Below are 17,575 nucleotides of genomic sequence, written 5' to 3'. Positions count from 1 at the left end.
TGCAGGGGACCAACAGGTCTGCAGTCATGGGATGGGAAGGTTCCATAAGACAAGCACAGATGATGCCAAGGGTCTGTGACACTGGTAGGTGCACATTGAAAGTGATGCAATGCAAAGGGGATCTTCCCATGGTCTGTGGGGACAGTTGCTGGTAATACTGGATCATGTGGTATCTGCTGCCACTTTCTGGAGTTGAGATGGGAACTTCTCCAGGTTTTAGTCAAGCATGGGTCTGTGTAGTAGTTTTAGCTTGTATTAACTTCTTTGGTGAATTTAGAACTTTGTATACTTTTGTTGTTTAAGGTGTTCCTCCTACCTGTGGGTCCAAAGGGTTTTGCTTCTCTGTTGTATAAAACTTTTTCTATTTTGTCTTTGCAAATATTTGATATATCAAGAATTCACTTCTGTGTGTAGTAGAAAATTTGCATTGCTCAATATAGACATAATCAGTAGTTCCAGAAATGTTTATTGGAAACTCATTTTTCCTACTGTTATGCAACACTTTGTCATAAATCCTGATTCCACGTATCTTTGTATTAGTAATCTATTACACTACAACAGATTTCCATAATTGAGCAGCTTAAAGCCATAAACACTGTTAACTCACAGATTTTGTGGTCAGAAATCCAGATGCAGTTCACTTGGGAGCTTTTGGCACAGAGTCTGTCCTCAGGGAGCAGTCAGGGAAGTGGTCTCATGGAAAGCTCAACTGGAATAGACTTGCTTCTAAACTCATTCATGTGGTGATGACAGTTTGATTTCTATATATTGGCACATTGAGAGCTTAGTACTTTGCTGCTGCTAGTTGGCCTTAGTACCTTCTCATTTGGGCTTCTACATATAGCAGCTACCTTCCCTCAGAGAAAGCAAGCAAGTAAAAATGAGAAAGATGGCAACCATGTTTTCTGTGAAACCTATTTTCAGAAACATCACATCATTTTCTGATGAGTATAATTAGCTAAAAGTAGGTCTAAAGTTTATCCCATGCCCAAAAGGAAAATATTAGCCAAAAAGGCATCTGCAGGCTGTCACCATACTTTATTATTATTATTATTTTTGATAAGTCTTGGAGTTTAAATTCAGGGCCTAGGCACTGTCCATGAGCTTTTTTTTCATATATTTTTATTGTAATTAATAGAAGGGTTACATGATATTTGCCAGATAGATGGTGCATTAATTCCCATACATTGATACCCTTTCACATGTCTTGGTCCCCATTTCCCTCCCCCCTACCCCCACCCCTCATCTTGTTTTCCCCCGTTCCCTATCCAATTTCAGATAACCAAATACAAATATATCCGATACATCAGGTAACAAAGTGAGATAGTGTAACAATATGAGATAACCAAGGGACAGCAAAAGTGATGAGAGTTAACCTAGTACCTTAAGAACATCAATCATTCATTATATGGCTTATGTTTACATCATATTTTAAATGACAAGTTTAACAAACAATTGTTCAAGGGGGGAATCTGTAATTACAATCTCTGGGATTTAGTATTTAGAACTTAATCAAAATTAGGCTAAGGGTTTGTATGTCAGAAACATATCAATTTATGAAATAAAACATTATGTCTATAGAGTCATAAGTTTTTATGTCTATATAGTTATGTTTGTATTTCCATTACCATGTTCATAGCTTTGAGTATGCAGTTATTGAGTCCTCGCTCTTGTACTCTTTGGATTTAATAACCGCATATTAAGGATACCATATGCCTTTTGTTCCTTAGGTCTTGACTTGTCTCACTCAACATGATTCACTATAGATTCATCCACTTCCCTGCGAATGCCATTATTTTATCTTGTCTGTTGACTATGTAGAATTCCATTGTGTATATATACCACATTTTCTGTATCCATTCATCTGCAGTAGGGCATCTGGATTGTTTCCATTGCCTGGCTATTGTGAATAGTGCAGAGATGAACATAGCTGAGCAGGTGTCTTTATAATATCCTGGGTCATGCTGTTCAGGATAGATGCCCAGAAGTGGTATGGCAGGATCATAGGGAAGTCTATTTTCAGTTCTTTAAGGAACCTCCACACTGCTTTCCAGAGTGGCTGAACTAGTCTACATTCCCACCAGCAGTGCAATAGGGTTCCTTTTTCTCCACAACCCCGCCAGCAACTGTCATTGTCTGAGTTCAAAATCTTGGCCATTCTTGTTGGGGTAAGGTGGTATCTTAGGGTTATTTTTATTTGCATTTCCTTTATGACCATAGATGATGAACATTTTCTCATATATTTTTCTGCCATTTTAATCTCTTCTTCTGATAGGTCTCTCTTTAGTTCCCTTGCCGATTTAGTGAATGGTTTATTGGGTTTTCGGGGGATTAGTTTCTTGAGTTCCCTGTAGATACTAGATATTAAGCATTTGTCAGATGTATTGTTGGTGAATATCTTTTCCCAGTTGGTTGGCTGTCTCTCTACTTTTGCAACTATGTTTTTATCTGTACAGAAACTTTTTATTTTTTGGTAGTCCCATTTATCAAGTCTCTCTCCAATCTGTTGTGACCCTGGGATTCTGTTCAGGAATATGTTGCTTGTGCCTATGAGTTCCAGTGTCTCTCCTACTTTATCATGTAGCAGTTTCACGGTTTCCAGTCTGACGTTGAGGTCTTTGATCCACTTTGAGTTAATGCTTGTGCATGGCGAAAGGCTAGGGGTGCCCAGTTTTGCCAGCACCAATAATTGAATAGACTGTGTTTTTCCATTGTATATCTTTGGCTCCTTTGTCAAATACAAGTTGCCTATAGGTATGTGGTTCTATTTCTGGGTCTTTTATTCTGTTCCACTGATCTTCTGGTCTGTTTTTGTGCCAATACCAAGCAGTTTTTGTTATTATGGCTCTATAGTAGAGTTTGAAGTCTGGTATTGTAATACCACCAGCATTGCTCTTTTTGCCTAGAATTGTTTTGGCTATTCTAGGTCTTTTCTTGTTCCATATGAATCTTTGGATTATATCTTCAATTTCCGTAAAGAATGTCTTTGGGATTTTGATGGGGATTGCATTGAATTTGTATATCAATTTTGGCAGTATAGCCATTTTCACCATGTTGATTCTCCCTAGCCATGAGCATGGGATGTGTTTCCATTTCCTAGTGTCCTCTTTAATTTCTTTTGTTAGGCTTTTATAGTTTTCATTGAATAATTCCTTTACATCTTTGGTTAAGAATATTCCTAAGTATTTTATTCTTTTGGGGGCTATTGCGAATGGGATCATTTTCTTGATTTGGCCTTCTGTTTGTGTATTGTTGGTGTACAAGAAGGCTACTGACTTCTGAAGATTGATTTTGTTTCCTGCCACTTTGCTAAAGTAGTTTATTAATTCTAGAAGTTTGGGAGTGGAGTTTGTTGGGTCACTCAAGTAGAGGATCATGTTGTCTGCGAATAAGGATAGTTTAATTTCTTCTTTTCCTATGTGGATCCCTTTGATGTCCTTTTCTTGCCTTATTGCTCTGGCTAAGGGTTCCAGCACTATATTGAAGAGAAGTGGAGAGAGTGTCTAGTTCCTGATTTTAGGGTGAATGGTTCTAGTCTTTCACCATTTAGTATAATACTGGCTGTAGGTTTTTCATATATGGCTTTCACTATTTTGAGGAATGTACCTCTTATTCCTATTTTTTCTTGTGCTTTCAACATGAATGGATGTTGAAAAAAAAATGTTGTAATTGTTCCTGAGCTCTTTTGCTGAAGGCTAGCTCTCTACCACTTTGATCAACAGCATCACTTCCTGTTTTTGACTGGTTAATTGGAGATGTGTCTTTTCTGCCCAGGCTGGCTTCAAACCACCATCCTCCCATCTCAGCCTCCTAATAGGATTACAAACATGAGCCACCAGCACCTAGCTGTCACCATACTGTCATAATAATGTAAATAGATCTTAACAAAAATCAAATCAGTTAAAATAACTAATCTAAAACCTTTTTTAACTTTTAAAATCTAAATTCAAAATGTAAACAGAAAGAGATGGTAAAAATGACTCGGAATGAATATTTGGAAGGATCCATACTAATGGAATTGTAGAACTTCATAGGAAATCAGAGGTATGTACTTTCTTCCATGGTAAAGTTTATTGTAATTATAGTAAGTACGTACTGTGTAATCATTCTTATCATAGTGATCTGTAGGAAATATTTTACAGATTAATGCATCTCTTGAAACAGAACAAAGCACCTGTCATCTCCTTTATTCATTTTATACAGTTCATGTAGCTCAATGGTGCTAAAACCATATTCCTAGTATTATTATGAGAGGGTTGTATTTCACTAAGTGCTAGCATCTGTAGGCACGTGCTCATGGTTACCTAATTGGAAGGAAACTTAGTTGAAAGTATTTGAGTGGACTCATGATTAAATTTAAGACTCCCAATTGTTATGTTTATCAACATTGTCATTTACCACTTCCTGTGTGCACTTCATGGAAAGAGAATGCTCTCCCTTGTGGTTTAAGAGATTATTGAAAGGAACCCTTGGATAGGAAATCATCTTGACCCAATTCTATCTTCAGCTTTGCTTCACCTGAGGAGGAGCTATCATTTGTACTAATGCTTATCTCCAGCCACTTAATTTAGCTTTCTTTCTTCCATGAACCATGTGATTACAGGCTTCATAGATCTAAGTGTTCCTCTTGGGTTCCTATTGTATATCAGAGCCTGGTGTGTGTGTGTGTGTGTGTGTGTGTGTGTGTGTGTGTGTGTGTGTGTGTGTGTACATGTGAGAGACATGACAAGTTCTGGAATAATTTCCCAACTTTAACCCAGTAAATAATTTGGGTTTTCTTTAAGGTTTGCTCTGTGTGTGTGTGTGTGTGTGTGTGTGTGTGTGTGTGTGTGTGTGTGTTCTCTTTGTAGAACAAAGAATTTATACTTCTTCTTCACTGTTATTTTAATAACTGCATCTCCAGATAAGGTTCCAGACCTCTGCTCATATATATATAGACTTTCCGGCAAAGCCTCCAACTCCTCATCTTTTGCAGATCTAGGGAAGTTATGTATAAATAAGTGACAATGGCACAGCCTTAGCAAACATTTTTATACTGTTACTGATTACAGATCTGATTCTTCTATACTTCTCTCTCCCTTGCTTAAATATCCTGTGCTAAAAGTAGGAAAATGTAAGCTTATTTCAATGGGCACCGTTGCTACAGTAAAGAATGATTAAAATGAGTACTAAGATAGATGCCCTCCAAAGTGCAGTGCAGAGATGGCATTAGAAAGACTGCAGTCACCTCTATTTCTTATTATGGAGGACAGAAGCCCCACTTTATATTAGCAAAGCTTACTAAATTAGCAGGTGTGCTCTTAGTTTGTAATATTTGAAAGATTAAAACAATTGCAATAAGAGGAAGCTTTCTGATATGAAGATGAATTTATATTCAAAGGAAAAAGTGAATCAGTTTTGGAGCTTTTCTTTGACATTGACTTGTATGAATTAACATTTCCATGCACTGCTCACATACTTTGTGTGGGTTTTCTGCAGAGCCTGGCAAGGTCTAGAAAGGGGCTCTGGTATAAAGTCTCATTTATCTTGAGATATGAGCTATTGAACAGGTTTTTCTTCATCCTTGCACTTCAGGTCCTTAGCTGTGCTTCAGAGTAAGCCTGGAAAGAAAAGGTTTACACAAATTATTTTGAATCTATTAAAATAAGTTCAGAGCCTTAGAGCACTTTTTATATCCTTTGAGTCAGATGATCTTACAGAAAGTAAATTCAGTGATAGGCAGATGCCAAGCTTTAGATTTTGATATGATTTATCTTTCTTTCATTTGGCACAGTTCAAGTTGAGGGTTAGACATCCTAAAAAAGAAAGATCGCCGAGGCCAGGCAGGAGCTCATCAGATCTATTCCTTTGGTGACTGTCAAGGCCAAATTATTCAGAATATAATCTCAAATTCATTTGATCCTATGGTAGATAGTTTAATAATTTATGTTCAGCCTTATTAGCAAAGCCTGGTGTTTACTTTGCTATCACCAAAATAAGAGAAAAACCCATCCAAGATATTAAGATTAGAGTGATAGATGGTGAGTTATTCTTGAGTTTGGCCTTTGCAATTTTAATGATCTGATAGCAATTACACATTTGGGATGAGAGAAAGAGAGCAAAACTTCATGCGAATAATGTCTGCTGTAGAATCACTCAAAAGTGATCCAGAAAAGCTGACAGTGTGCTCTCTTGTGTGTTTGTGAGGTTTATAAAATATAAATGCTCTTCTAGCACAAATGAAAAAGCCTAATTAATTCTTCCTTCAATTGGTTGATCCCTCTGTGTTCCAGTATGCCAATGACACTGATGGGCTATGCTTCTAACATGTCTTTAGGCATAAATTTCAAAAACTAGAAAATACAATTATCTTTGGTTTGGAGATAATTGAGCTTTGTTACTGATAAGGTATTAAGATGCTCCTGATGTGAGGGGTCTCTAGAAGAATGATCGGGAGAGGTAGCTTGGCACCCTTCATCCCCTTTGTATCCTGGTGTCTGGTAATGGCATGAAGCCCAAGGATGGATTGCCTGTCAGTCTGAGGAAAGGAGCTGGCACTGGCATGTATCGCAGGGCCCTGGCAACATCTGCAGGTGTCAGGGACAGGAAAACTCATCTGGAAGCTGCACTTCAAGATGGGAAGACAGGTAGCAAGTGTTGCAGCAGAACCAGACCAACTGTTCCTCATTAAAACACATTGTGCAGTGTGTTCTAATGTGAGCACCTCAAGCGTGTGTGCGTATGTGTGCATGCGTTCAGAGACTCCCCAGCAACCTGCCATCTGTATTCACAGAGTCTCAACCTGGCCAGGCATTGTGTGACAGGCAGTGAGAAATGTGTCTGTGCGTGCTGAAGCTGTCTTCCCTGGCCTTTATAAGCAAGCAAAAACTAACATCACTAGTTCCTTAGGAGGTAGATGAAGCCTGTTTGATGGGAAATCTAAATCTGAGAACCATTTCCATAACTATGAAGTGCCTAGGTTTTCCCATTTAATTGTGGTGATTAGAAAAGGCATCTCAGGTATATCTGAGGGCTGTGCTTAGCATGCCTAAAGCCTGTCAGCAAACAGGGCGAAATCATATTGACTCTATGGTTGAGTCTCTGGGGGACTCAAGGAGAGAGTGAAGGTAATGTATTTAGAGCCTAACTAGCACATGCTGAACTCTTCAGTGTTTTTAAGCAGACTCTGTCCCCTCCCTTTCTTGTTGGGTCCCTTTGCTTCTGGTCCTGCAGCCTGCTCCTTGTTACATCTTGCTGTTATTTGTAGTAAGGAGGAATGGACCACAAGAGAGGGCTTTCTGGGCTTGACTTGGAGATTATCTGAAAATGGCAATATAAAAAGCAAGGGAGAACAAGTACAAACGCAACATCCACTCGGCTAGCATCAACTGGCCCCTCCCTGGGTACCTGTACCTTTCCTACAGGGCTGTAGCCAGTCACAGAAGGGCAAATCAGAGTGGCCCAGGAGGCCCAGCAGGTCTGTGTCAGCCTAGGGAAATGGAAGCATGAGCAGGGGCTTTACCCTGAAGGCTACCTGTTGTCTTGCCCAAGGCAGGTTCATAGTCCCCTGGAGGTGCCCTGCTCCCTGTGGATGTGTAGAGCATTTCTGTGTAACTGGTTTACCCTGCCCCAGGGGATGAGAGCCTGGAGATCACCCAGCCCTGACTGGCAGGCTCAGGAAGGGTCCTTCCCCAAAATGTCCGCATATTGCAGATAGGTGACCTGGCATGACAAAATGAAAGGAGAAACCAGTGTTAAACAAAGCGAATGGAATGCAAGATGGGAATTGTCAATGAGTCTGTTAGAACTGAATCTTTTGGTTGAACAAAGGTCAGTTCCTGCGCTGTTTGAAATATGTTTGGAGAGGTTGTTTCTGAATAGAATTCAGGTTTTAGAGTTGACATTCAGTTTCATAAATTATGCAAAGGAATCTTGAATTTCATTGACACTTAGTTTCTGGGACTAATGGCTACACAAAGCCAGGCTTCAGTGGCTCACACCTGTGAGCCTAGGTACTCTGGAGGCTGACAGCTGAGGATCCCAATTTGAAGCTAGCTTGGCTAGTAAAATACATGAGACCCTTTTTTTAATAACAGAAAAAGCCAGAAGAATCACTTTGGCTCAGAGTGGTAGACTACTCATCTTGAGCAAAAGGAGTTAAGGGACAGTGCCCAGGACCAGAGTTCAAGCCCTAGGACCAGGAAAAAAAAAATCTCTGAAGTCAGTTGCATGCATTGCCCTTTAAGTATCAGCTTTTTGTCTTCTTTTGGCTACTTATAACCACTCACCAAGATGCACTTTTTATTGTAGAGATGCAACTTTAATTGTGTGGCACTCTGCCTTGGTTACTTATTTACATAGTCAAGGGGAAAGACTTCATATTTCTGATCAGTTTTCCTTGAGGATCACCTTGGCAGATGAATATTTTTCCAGGGCTGGATATCAAACTCCAGTTCCCTAAACATTCTAGGCAAGTGTTCTACCGTGGTCCCAATGGTGCCATACCCCAGCCTCAGTGACAATTGAAATGTACAAACTGCACTGAGGACTCTACCACCAGAGCAGCCTTTTGAACTTTATATTTTAAAAACGAATTATCAGATTCCTTTAGTCAAAATGAAGGTCTTGATTTTGGAAAAGTTGAAAGTACCAGTTTGATGGACAGGCTATGTGTTCCCACCCCTGTTGACTTGACCCTGATCTTTAGGAGAGTGTCTCCTGCTCTTCATATGACTCAGGAACACAGATTTTCTCACTAGGCACAGGAGGGAAGCTCAGTATCAAAATATTTTTATTGTAGTTAATAAAAGGGTTACAGTTATATTTGCTAGATAGAAGGTGCATTACTTCACAAACATTGATACCCCTTCTCGTGTTTTTGTCCTCATTTCCCTCCCCCAACCCCTCCCCTCATCTTGTTTTCCCTCCTTCCCTTTCCTATTTCAAATACAATATACCAGATAACAAGCTAAAGTATCAAAATATTTTATGTATCTTGTAGATATGAGGCCCTCAATTGATGTATAGCTGGTAAAAATCTTCTCCCTGGGCTTTCTATATATCTTGCTAGCTATATCCTTTGCCAAAACTCTTCAGTTTGATGCAGTCTCGCTTATGCAGTCTTCCTTTGATTTGTTGTGATTCTGCATCTTAGGAAGTTTTGACTTAGGAAACCTAGTGTTTCCCATACCCATTCCTGCAATATTTTTACAGTATCTGGCCTTATATCAAGGTCTTTGATCCATTTAGATTTGATTCTGGTGATTCTGGTGATCTAGCTTCAGTTTTCTGCATGTGGATTGCCAATTTTGCCAGCACCATTTGTTGAAGATGTTGTCTTTCTTACAACCTGTGTTTTGGCTCCCTTTCAACTATTAGGTGACTATATATTTGTGGGCTTATATCTGGGTCATCTATTCTATTCCATTGGTCCTCAGGTCTGTTCATATGCCAAAACCTATGGCTTTATAATAAAGTTTGAAGTTTGGTATTGATACTTTTCCAACTGTTCGTCCTGCTAGGGCTTGTTTTTGCTATTCTGGGTCTTTTATTACTCCATATGAATTTTAGGATTGCTTTCTCTGTTTTTTAAAGAAAATTTTTGGATTTTGATGGGTATTGTATTAAATTTGTGAATTGGGCAGGACTGCCATTTTTTTGTGTGTGGGTCATAGGGCTTGAACTCTGGGCCTGGATGCTGTCCCTGAGCTCTTCAGCTCAAGTCTACTGCCCTTGAGCCAAGCCCCACTTCCCATTTTCTAGAGGTTAATTGGAAATAAGAGTCTCAGGTCTTTTTGTGCCTGGGCTGGCTTTGAACCTTGATCCTCAGATCTCAGATCTCAGTGGCATGAGCCACTGCACCTGGCTTAGTATTGCCATTTTTATGGTGTTGATTCTTCTCATCTAGGAGCATGGGAGGTTTGTCTGTTTTCATAAATCTGCTTCAGTAGAAGTTCTGTATATTTTATTTAAACTAATTCCTAGGTAATTTTTGAGACCATTACAACCCCCCAAAATGAGCCCCCAAATTTAACAATCTAATCAATAAGTGAGCTAGACTTACAGAGAGACTTCTCAGAGGAAGAAGTAAGAGTGGACAATGTGTACATGAAGAAATGTTCACCATCTCTGGCCATAAAAAATGCAAATTGAGGGGCCAGGAGTTTGGCCTAGTGGTAGAGTGCTTGCCTACCATCCACAAAGACCCGGGTTCAATTCCTCAGTACCATATACATAGAAAAAAGCCAGAAGTGGTGCTGAGGCTCAAGTGATAGAGCTCTAGCCTTGAGAAAGTCCAAGGAAAGGGTTCATGTCCTGAGCTCAAGCCCAGGACTGACAAAAAAAAATGCAAATCAAAACAACTTTGATGATTCCACATCACCCCACCTATAATGGCCAGTATCAAGAAAACAAATAATAACAAATGCTGGCAGGGGTAAGCCAAAAGGGAACTCCACTATACTGTTAGTGGAAATGTAAACTTGTGCAACCACTCTGGAAAGCAATGGGGAGGTTTCTCAAAAGATTAAACATGGAGCTATACCATGGACCAGCAATCCCACTCATGGCATTTATCCAGTAGAAGACAAACAATGCCACACATAAGCGACCAACATAACCATGTTCATTGCAGCCTTGTTTACCATAGCCAAGATATGGAATCAACCCAGGATGCCCCTCAATGGATAAAGAAAATGTGGCATATATATATACAATGGAATTCTATGCTTCCGTCAGAAAGACTGACATAGCATTTGTGAGGAAATAGAAAGACTTGGAAAAATGTACACTAAGCAAAGTAAACCAGAGCCAAAGAAATATAGGTTTTACCTTTTCTCTCATTTGTGGTAGCTAGAATGGGCCTATAAACTACAAGTAAGCACAATGAAAGATTTAACTACACACACATGCACACACACATACTTACACATGCTGAGACATGGTAAATTATACAGGTCTCTAGAGAGTTACACATGGAGGCTAAAGGAGGATATGCACAGGAGCAGATCTCAAAGGCTTAATGGCGATTTGTCTTTGGGAGGGTAAGCCGGGCACAGAAAAGGTGGAACAAAGGGCAAACAAATACAGCAATGGTACTCACTAGACACTGTTTGGAAAAGGAATTATATATCTTGTGGGTGAAGATAGGAGGAAAATATTGGGGCTGGGAGTTTGGCCTAGTGGTAGAGTGCTTGCCTAGCATGCATGAAGACCCGGGTTCGATTCCTCAGTACCACATACATAGAAAAAAGCCAGAAGTGGTGCTGAGGCTCAAGTGGTAGAGCTCTAGCCTTGAGAAAATCCAGGGACAATGCTCAGGCCCTGAGCTCAAGCCCAGGACTGGCAAAAAGAAAAAAAAAAAAAAAGAATTGTACTCATTACGTGACCCATGTAACTGTAACATTTCTTATGTCACCTCTATAGTATCAATAAAAAAATTTTAATTGTTACTTATGCTCAAATGCATTTAATTTTTGAAGGTTGGGGAGAAAAAAAGAATGTCCAAGTTGAATGCAACTACAGATACTCTCCTTTGGTTGGTTAATAGATAACTTGTATACTTGGGGATCAAAAATTCATGCAAATGAGTTGGGAGAAGGAGATATTATAACACTAATTGTTTGGTTGACTGGCTGTTTTGTTTTCAAGGAAGAGCAAATGCATATCATTTAGTCTTCAACACATTATACACCCACCCAAGCCTTCATGTTGTAGATGCACCTAGTTCTCTCCACGCCAGCCTGGCACCACACATCGCTTCTTTATCTGCAGGCACACAACCAAGGACAAGCTGAGAATGAGGTGAAGATTCTTCCCTGAACCTAGTGGAGCTGAAATTTTGACACTTCCTACTTTGACATGCCCATTCAAAGATGGCCCAAAATTTCATAAACATTGGGGGTTCTTTTTGTTTGTTTGTTTGTTTGCTCTTTGCTTAAAGAGAAAAGGTGCTGAAAGACACAGAGGATGTATATCCACTCCTGAAGTGAGATTTTTTGCAAACCTCCCTCAGCAGTGTAGAGGGTACAGGTGGCTGGCTGTGTGCATATGTAGACTTATGCCTCCACCATTTTCTAATCAAGGGTCTGTGGTCTTTATTGGCTTCTCAAAGCTATCTGTGACTTAGAAAGGTTAAAGATCTCAGGCCTAGGAGAAACTAACCAGCTCTTATTTCTGGTCTTATAGTCCCAAACAAACACAGGAAGTAGTGGTTAATTGTCTAGACATAGCGGTTTATGAGTGATGTAGAACAGAGCACTGACTGCAGTGCAAGACCCAGTGATCACCAGAACACAGGATTACACATACCCTCATATTCATCCATTCATTCATTCCTAAGCACTTAACTGAGCACCTCTTCTAAAAGCTAGCCATGCTAGATTCCAAGAAATCATAGATAATCTAGGCAGCCTAATCTTGCTCTCCTCTCTGTTTTCTTCTAATTTTGGCCTTGGTTTCTCCATGCTTTTGGAACCATGTATTTGGAACCTTTCTAATTTTGATATAGGCATTCATTGCTATGTCAACACTCTCAGAAATGCTTTTGCTTTATCACACAAGTTTCAATATTTTATCATCTTTAGTGGTTTTTGTCTCCTGATCTCTTCAGTAAATCACTGTCTATTCAAAACATACATAGTTCAGGAAGTAGAGGCAGGAGTTTTATAAGTATGAAGCCAACCCAAACAAGCTACAAGACCTTGTCTCAAACAAAACAAAAACAAAGGCCTTAGGGACATAATTCAAGTGGTAGAGCACTTGCCTGACATAAACAAGGCCCAGTATTCAATCCCTGCACACAACACATACATACACATGCACACAAAACTTCAAAAAATGTATTGTTCAGTCAATATGTATTTACAAGTTATCTACCATTTATTTTGTGGGTGACTTCTCATTCTGTTGTGATAAAAAGGACATGATTGAGCTTGTTTTATGGCTTACATGATCTATTTTAGAGAATATGCCCATGAAAAGAATGTGCAGCTATGTAAGTAAAACGGACTTAACTCAACATTTTTTAAATGAAAATAGGGTTAGAATCCCCCATTGTTATTATGTTGGAGCCTGTCTCTCCTGAGATCTCCAACTTCATGTGAAAATAGAATTATTATCAGTGACTCTTCTTGCTGAATTGACATAATTGTTTCTTCATGCAGTTTTGTCTTAACACCTCTTATGTCCAATGTAAGTGTAGCTACTTCTGCTTGCTTTACTTTAGGCTTTCCATTATACGAAACATACTTTTCCTTTTTTTCACATGCAATGTGTAAGTGCTATTATTTGCGAAGTTTGATGTAAGCTAAATATTGTTGACTTCATCCACTTAGTGAATTCTTTAGTTGGAGAAAATAAGTTTTATTTATTTTGAAGGTTGTTCTTTATAGTAAGGACTTCCAATCATTTAAATGATTTTCTTCTAGCTGTTTTAAACTATTCTTTCTTTTCTTTGTCTTTGTGCTTTGGCATTTCATTGCATGCTATAGTCTTTTTTTATTAGTCTTTTGTGTATCTACTCTTCTAGTCAGATTTATACTTTCTAATAGTTCCATCTCTCACTTCTGACAGTTCACATTTAAGTATCATTTGTGTGCCGACCTAATGGTCATGAATCCCCTGTCTTTTTACTTATCTTGGCATTTGTTCTTCTTTGCTGAAAGACAGCTAGACTGAATTTTTGTCATATTGGTTGGCAGGGTTTTTTGTTTGTTTGCTTGCTTGCTTTATCTTTCTTCTTCCAGGACTTGGACTATGCTATTCCATTCCCTCCTGGCATTAAGATTTCTACTGTGAAATCTCCTATTAGTCCCTTAAATTTTATAATAACTTTCCTTTTTAGTTTTAAATTTTATTTTGTCTTGTATTTTTGATAGTTTGGTTGTTATTTGCTTTGATAATGCTCTTTTCTGGTCATGTCTATTTGTGTTCTAGGTCTGTTTTACATGGATACCTATACCTTTCCCCAGATTAGCGTAGTTACCTATTATTTCATTCAATAAATTTTCTGTACTCAACCTTTCAGATATTGTTTCCACTTAATCATTGTGTTCTGGAGACTTTCATGGTGTTTGTTTGTTTGTTTGTTTGTTTGTTTGTTTTTTACTCAGGGCTAGTGCTCTACCACTTGAGCCATAATACCACTTCCAGCTTTTTCTGGTTATGTGGTACTGAGCAATCAAACCCAGGGCCTCATGCATGCCAGGCAAGCACTCTACCACTAGATCACACTCCCAGCCCAGATTTTTTTTTTATATATATCACTCCTTCCCCTTTAGCATTTCCTCTCATACTCTACCCTCCTGCTGAGTCTAATCTCAACAGTATTCCCCCAATTTTATATTCATCATTTCTTTTCTTTAAGTCTACATTCCATATATAAAAGAGAACATGCAATATGTGCCTTGCTCAGGCTGCCTATTTTGCTTAACATGATTTTCAGTTCCGTCCAATTTTCCACAATTTTTCTGTTGTGAGTAGTGTTGCTACAAGTATGGGTGTTTATGTATCTCCATTGTATGCTGACTCAATTTCCATTGGATAAATTCTATAGCAAGGTTATAGCAGCATGATAAGGAGTTCTATTCTTAGTTGCACTGGTAACATTCCCAGCAAATGTGTATCTTTGCTATTTTTATTTGGCTTCTTGGGGATGGGCATTCTGATCGGAATGAGGTACTGTCTTGTATTTGCCCATTTATTGATTTATTGGTAGAGATTTTATATTTCTTGAATATTAGTCCTCTTATCCAATGAAGAGCAAGTAATAATTTTTCTTCCATTGTAAGCTGTCTCTTGACTGAGGCAATCGTTTCCTTTGTTTTTCAGGTGTTTGTCTTTTTTTTTCCTTTATCCATAACTGCAGTTTGTACTCAGGGTTTTGTGCTAATGAGGCAAGTGCTCTACTGTTTGAACCCTAATCCCACCTCATTTGTCTTTTGTTACTTTTTGAATAAGATTTTTTTTTTGCCAGTCCTGGGGCCTGAACTCAGGGCCTAAGCACTCTCCTTGGGCTTTCCTCAAGGCTAGTGCGCTACCACTTGAGCCACAGCACCACTTCTAGCTTCTTTATGTATGTGGTTCCAAGGAATCAAACCTGGGTCTTCGTGCATGCTAGGCAAGCACTCTACCACTAGGCCAAACTCTCAGCCCCCAGATCTCACGTTTTTGTCTGGACTACCCTGGACTACAATCCTGTTGTACTTTCTGTATAAGTTGAGATGTACAGCACAGGTTGTCCTTGAGTTCAACTGCATACTCCAAGTTGAGTTTCCCAACCTTTTCCCATGTTGTCATACTAGAAAATGATAGTATTGGTAAAGTAAACCTTGGGTGGATGGAGGGGGTGTCTAGTCACTCACATCCTCTAACCTGAACTTGAGGTCAGCCCTCTTGAGACAATAGCAGCCCATCTGAGAATCTCATTATTTTTTTTCTCCATAATCTGTTGCTGAGTAGACATGACTACATTCCATATGAATTCTACCCTAACTATCTGTAAATATTTTCTTTGTCTCATGTAATCAAGTATAGTCTAGACAGTCCTGAACATGGTCTGGCCCTTTAGAAAAAGGAATTGACATCTATTCCTAGCCTTGGGGCCACCTAGGCCATAGTAGATGTTCCCATATACACATGTGGCAGGAGTAAAGAAATAGTAGCACATCTTAGAAACCCAGTACTTGCTTATTATCACTAATAGGGCTTTCTTGGCATATGAAAATTGGTTTTCCCCCTTTCTTTATAGGAATTCAGAAACAGGTTTGGGAATCACTCAAGTTCAGCTTCCCATACCTCTGCTGAAACTCAGCCCACCTCAGCGGGTTCCAGAATGGCGCTGCACATGCAAAAGCTCCATCAAGACTGTGCACTGAGGACAGCTGTGGGCCTCGCCCTGCTTACATTTCTTCTTGCTCTTCTTGTCAAGATCTACAATTAGAACCTAACTGAAGAAGACATCTGTGCACAAGAAGTTGCTAATTAAAATCTCCAATGGACAGGAAAGTGACAACATCCATTCTCAAAGAGTGGTCATCTGTCCAGGTTGTTCTGTCTGCTTTTCAATCCCTTTAATGATTGTCTGCCATCTCACGTAGAGTTGGGACCATTGGCTGTTTGACCTAAAAGTGAATTACAGCTGGCATATACTGTCTTTCAAATGAAATTCCTTTTAGCTTATTTTTTTAAGGAAGAAATGCCAGGGATTGCTTAAAACAAATTCTCTACTCTTCAAGTGTGAATCTACCATATGGTAGCTGTGGTCATCTTTTCCTTATGTGGAAAAAAATTTCAATTGATAATAAACATTTTTAAGTGTCTCCTCTTCATGCTTTGTTTACAACTCCAGTGCTACAAACAGCTTTGGTTTTTGTTTTGTTTTGATTTGATTTTTGGTCAGTCCTGGGACTTCAGCTCAGAGCCTGGCACTATCCCTGAGCTTTTTCACTCAAGGCCGGTACACTACCACTTTGAGCCATAGCACCACTTCCAGTTTTTTAGTGATTAATTGGAGTTAAGTCTCATGGCCTTCCCTACCTAGGCTGGCTTAGAACTTCAGTCTTCAGATCTCAGCCTCCTGAGTAGCTGGGATTATAGGTGTGAGCCATTAACGCGTGGCATAAACAGCGTTTTCACAAAGAAATTTTCCTTTAACGTTGATCCTCCTGGAATGTGCCCGCAGAATCTGCCATTCAAAGGACTCCTGCCAACCTTCAGTGAACTGTGAAAATCCATCCACTTCTACAGTACCTACCAGGGAAAAGAATTTGTCTACATGTACCAGGCCCCTTGACTGACATTGGTGAGCTGCTAGGTCACATTTTTACCTTGAACCAACACCATCATTCTTTACTAAGTGAATTATTCCTTTCATAATAAAAGAAACAAGTATAATAAGAAAACCTTCTATGTATCAGAATTTAAGTTTGTGATTTGTATTATATAAGTACAGGAAAACCAAGTGTCTAAGGATTGTTTTAACTTTTTATCCTATGCCCTCACTAAGATTCTTCCTTTTCTGTGTCTTGCAAGGACCCCAGATTAAAACCTTGTCATTGGTTGGCAAATTAAAACTCTCTCACTTTTAACATGGTTGCAGTTTGCCTAAGCCTGAAATACGCCTCTAAATGGAGCTCATGTTTAAACTGCAAAGTCCTACCAGTATGTCTCTGTGGCCTGTGGTCAGACATCTACTTGGGAACATGCCTCACTTCTCAGTAAATAGGGAGACATGCTGGTAGAAGGTGGCGGTTGCCACCTACTCTCTTTCTTGATGGTTGGTTGTTAAACAGGGGCTCCACTGTACTGCTCATGTAACCAAAACCTTACAGAGATCAAAATGCGAACTCAAGCATAGAGTAGGCTACAAGAACAACTTCATGCCCATCTGTTTTGGCTCAAAACAGATGAATTTTCTTTTTAGAGTAAACCCTTGGTATGTGGGAGCCATGGCTTTGAGGAGATCCTTGAGGAAACACCAGGCATGCCTAGAACACACCGAGTTCAGTGATCTACAGGTACTTGATTCATTTTCCTATAACACCCGCCTCCACTGTTCACAGGCTACCTCAACAAATCTCAGATTTTCACTGCATCA

General features: G+C 39.3%; 1 protein-coding gene across 2 annotated transcripts in view; it reads left to right on the top strand.

Moving 5' to 3' along the window:
* The window catches only part of Cdkal1 (CDKAL1 threonylcarbamoyladenosine tRNA methylthiotransferase), a 519,085-nt gene extending 502,787 nt beyond the window's left edge, over positions 1 to 16,298 (top strand). The window contains exon 16 of one of the 2 annotated variants that reach the window (XM_090356314.1): positions 15,728 to 16,298. In XM_090356314.1, coding sequence (XP_090212440.1) covers positions 15,728 to 15,919 — 192 coding nt within the window. In that variant the 3' untranslated portion in view covers positions 15,920 to 16,298. The remainder of the gene's footprint in view (positions 1 to 15,727) is intronic. The other variant, XM_090356316.1, reaches the window with a different exon arrangement.
* The last annotated feature ends 1,277 nt before the right edge of the window (positions 16,299 to 17,575 follow it).

This window comes from Megascapheus bottae, chromosome 22 (assembly GCF_031878675.1).
Source record: "Megascapheus bottae isolate mThoBot1 chromosome 22, mThoBot2.hap1, whole genome shotgun sequence".
Classification (NCBI taxonomy): Eukaryota; Metazoa; Chordata; class Mammalia; order Rodentia; family Geomyidae; genus Megascapheus; species Megascapheus bottae.
Note: the sequence above shows the minus strand (reverse complement) of the source record. Positions and strands in the feature narration are given on the sequence as shown.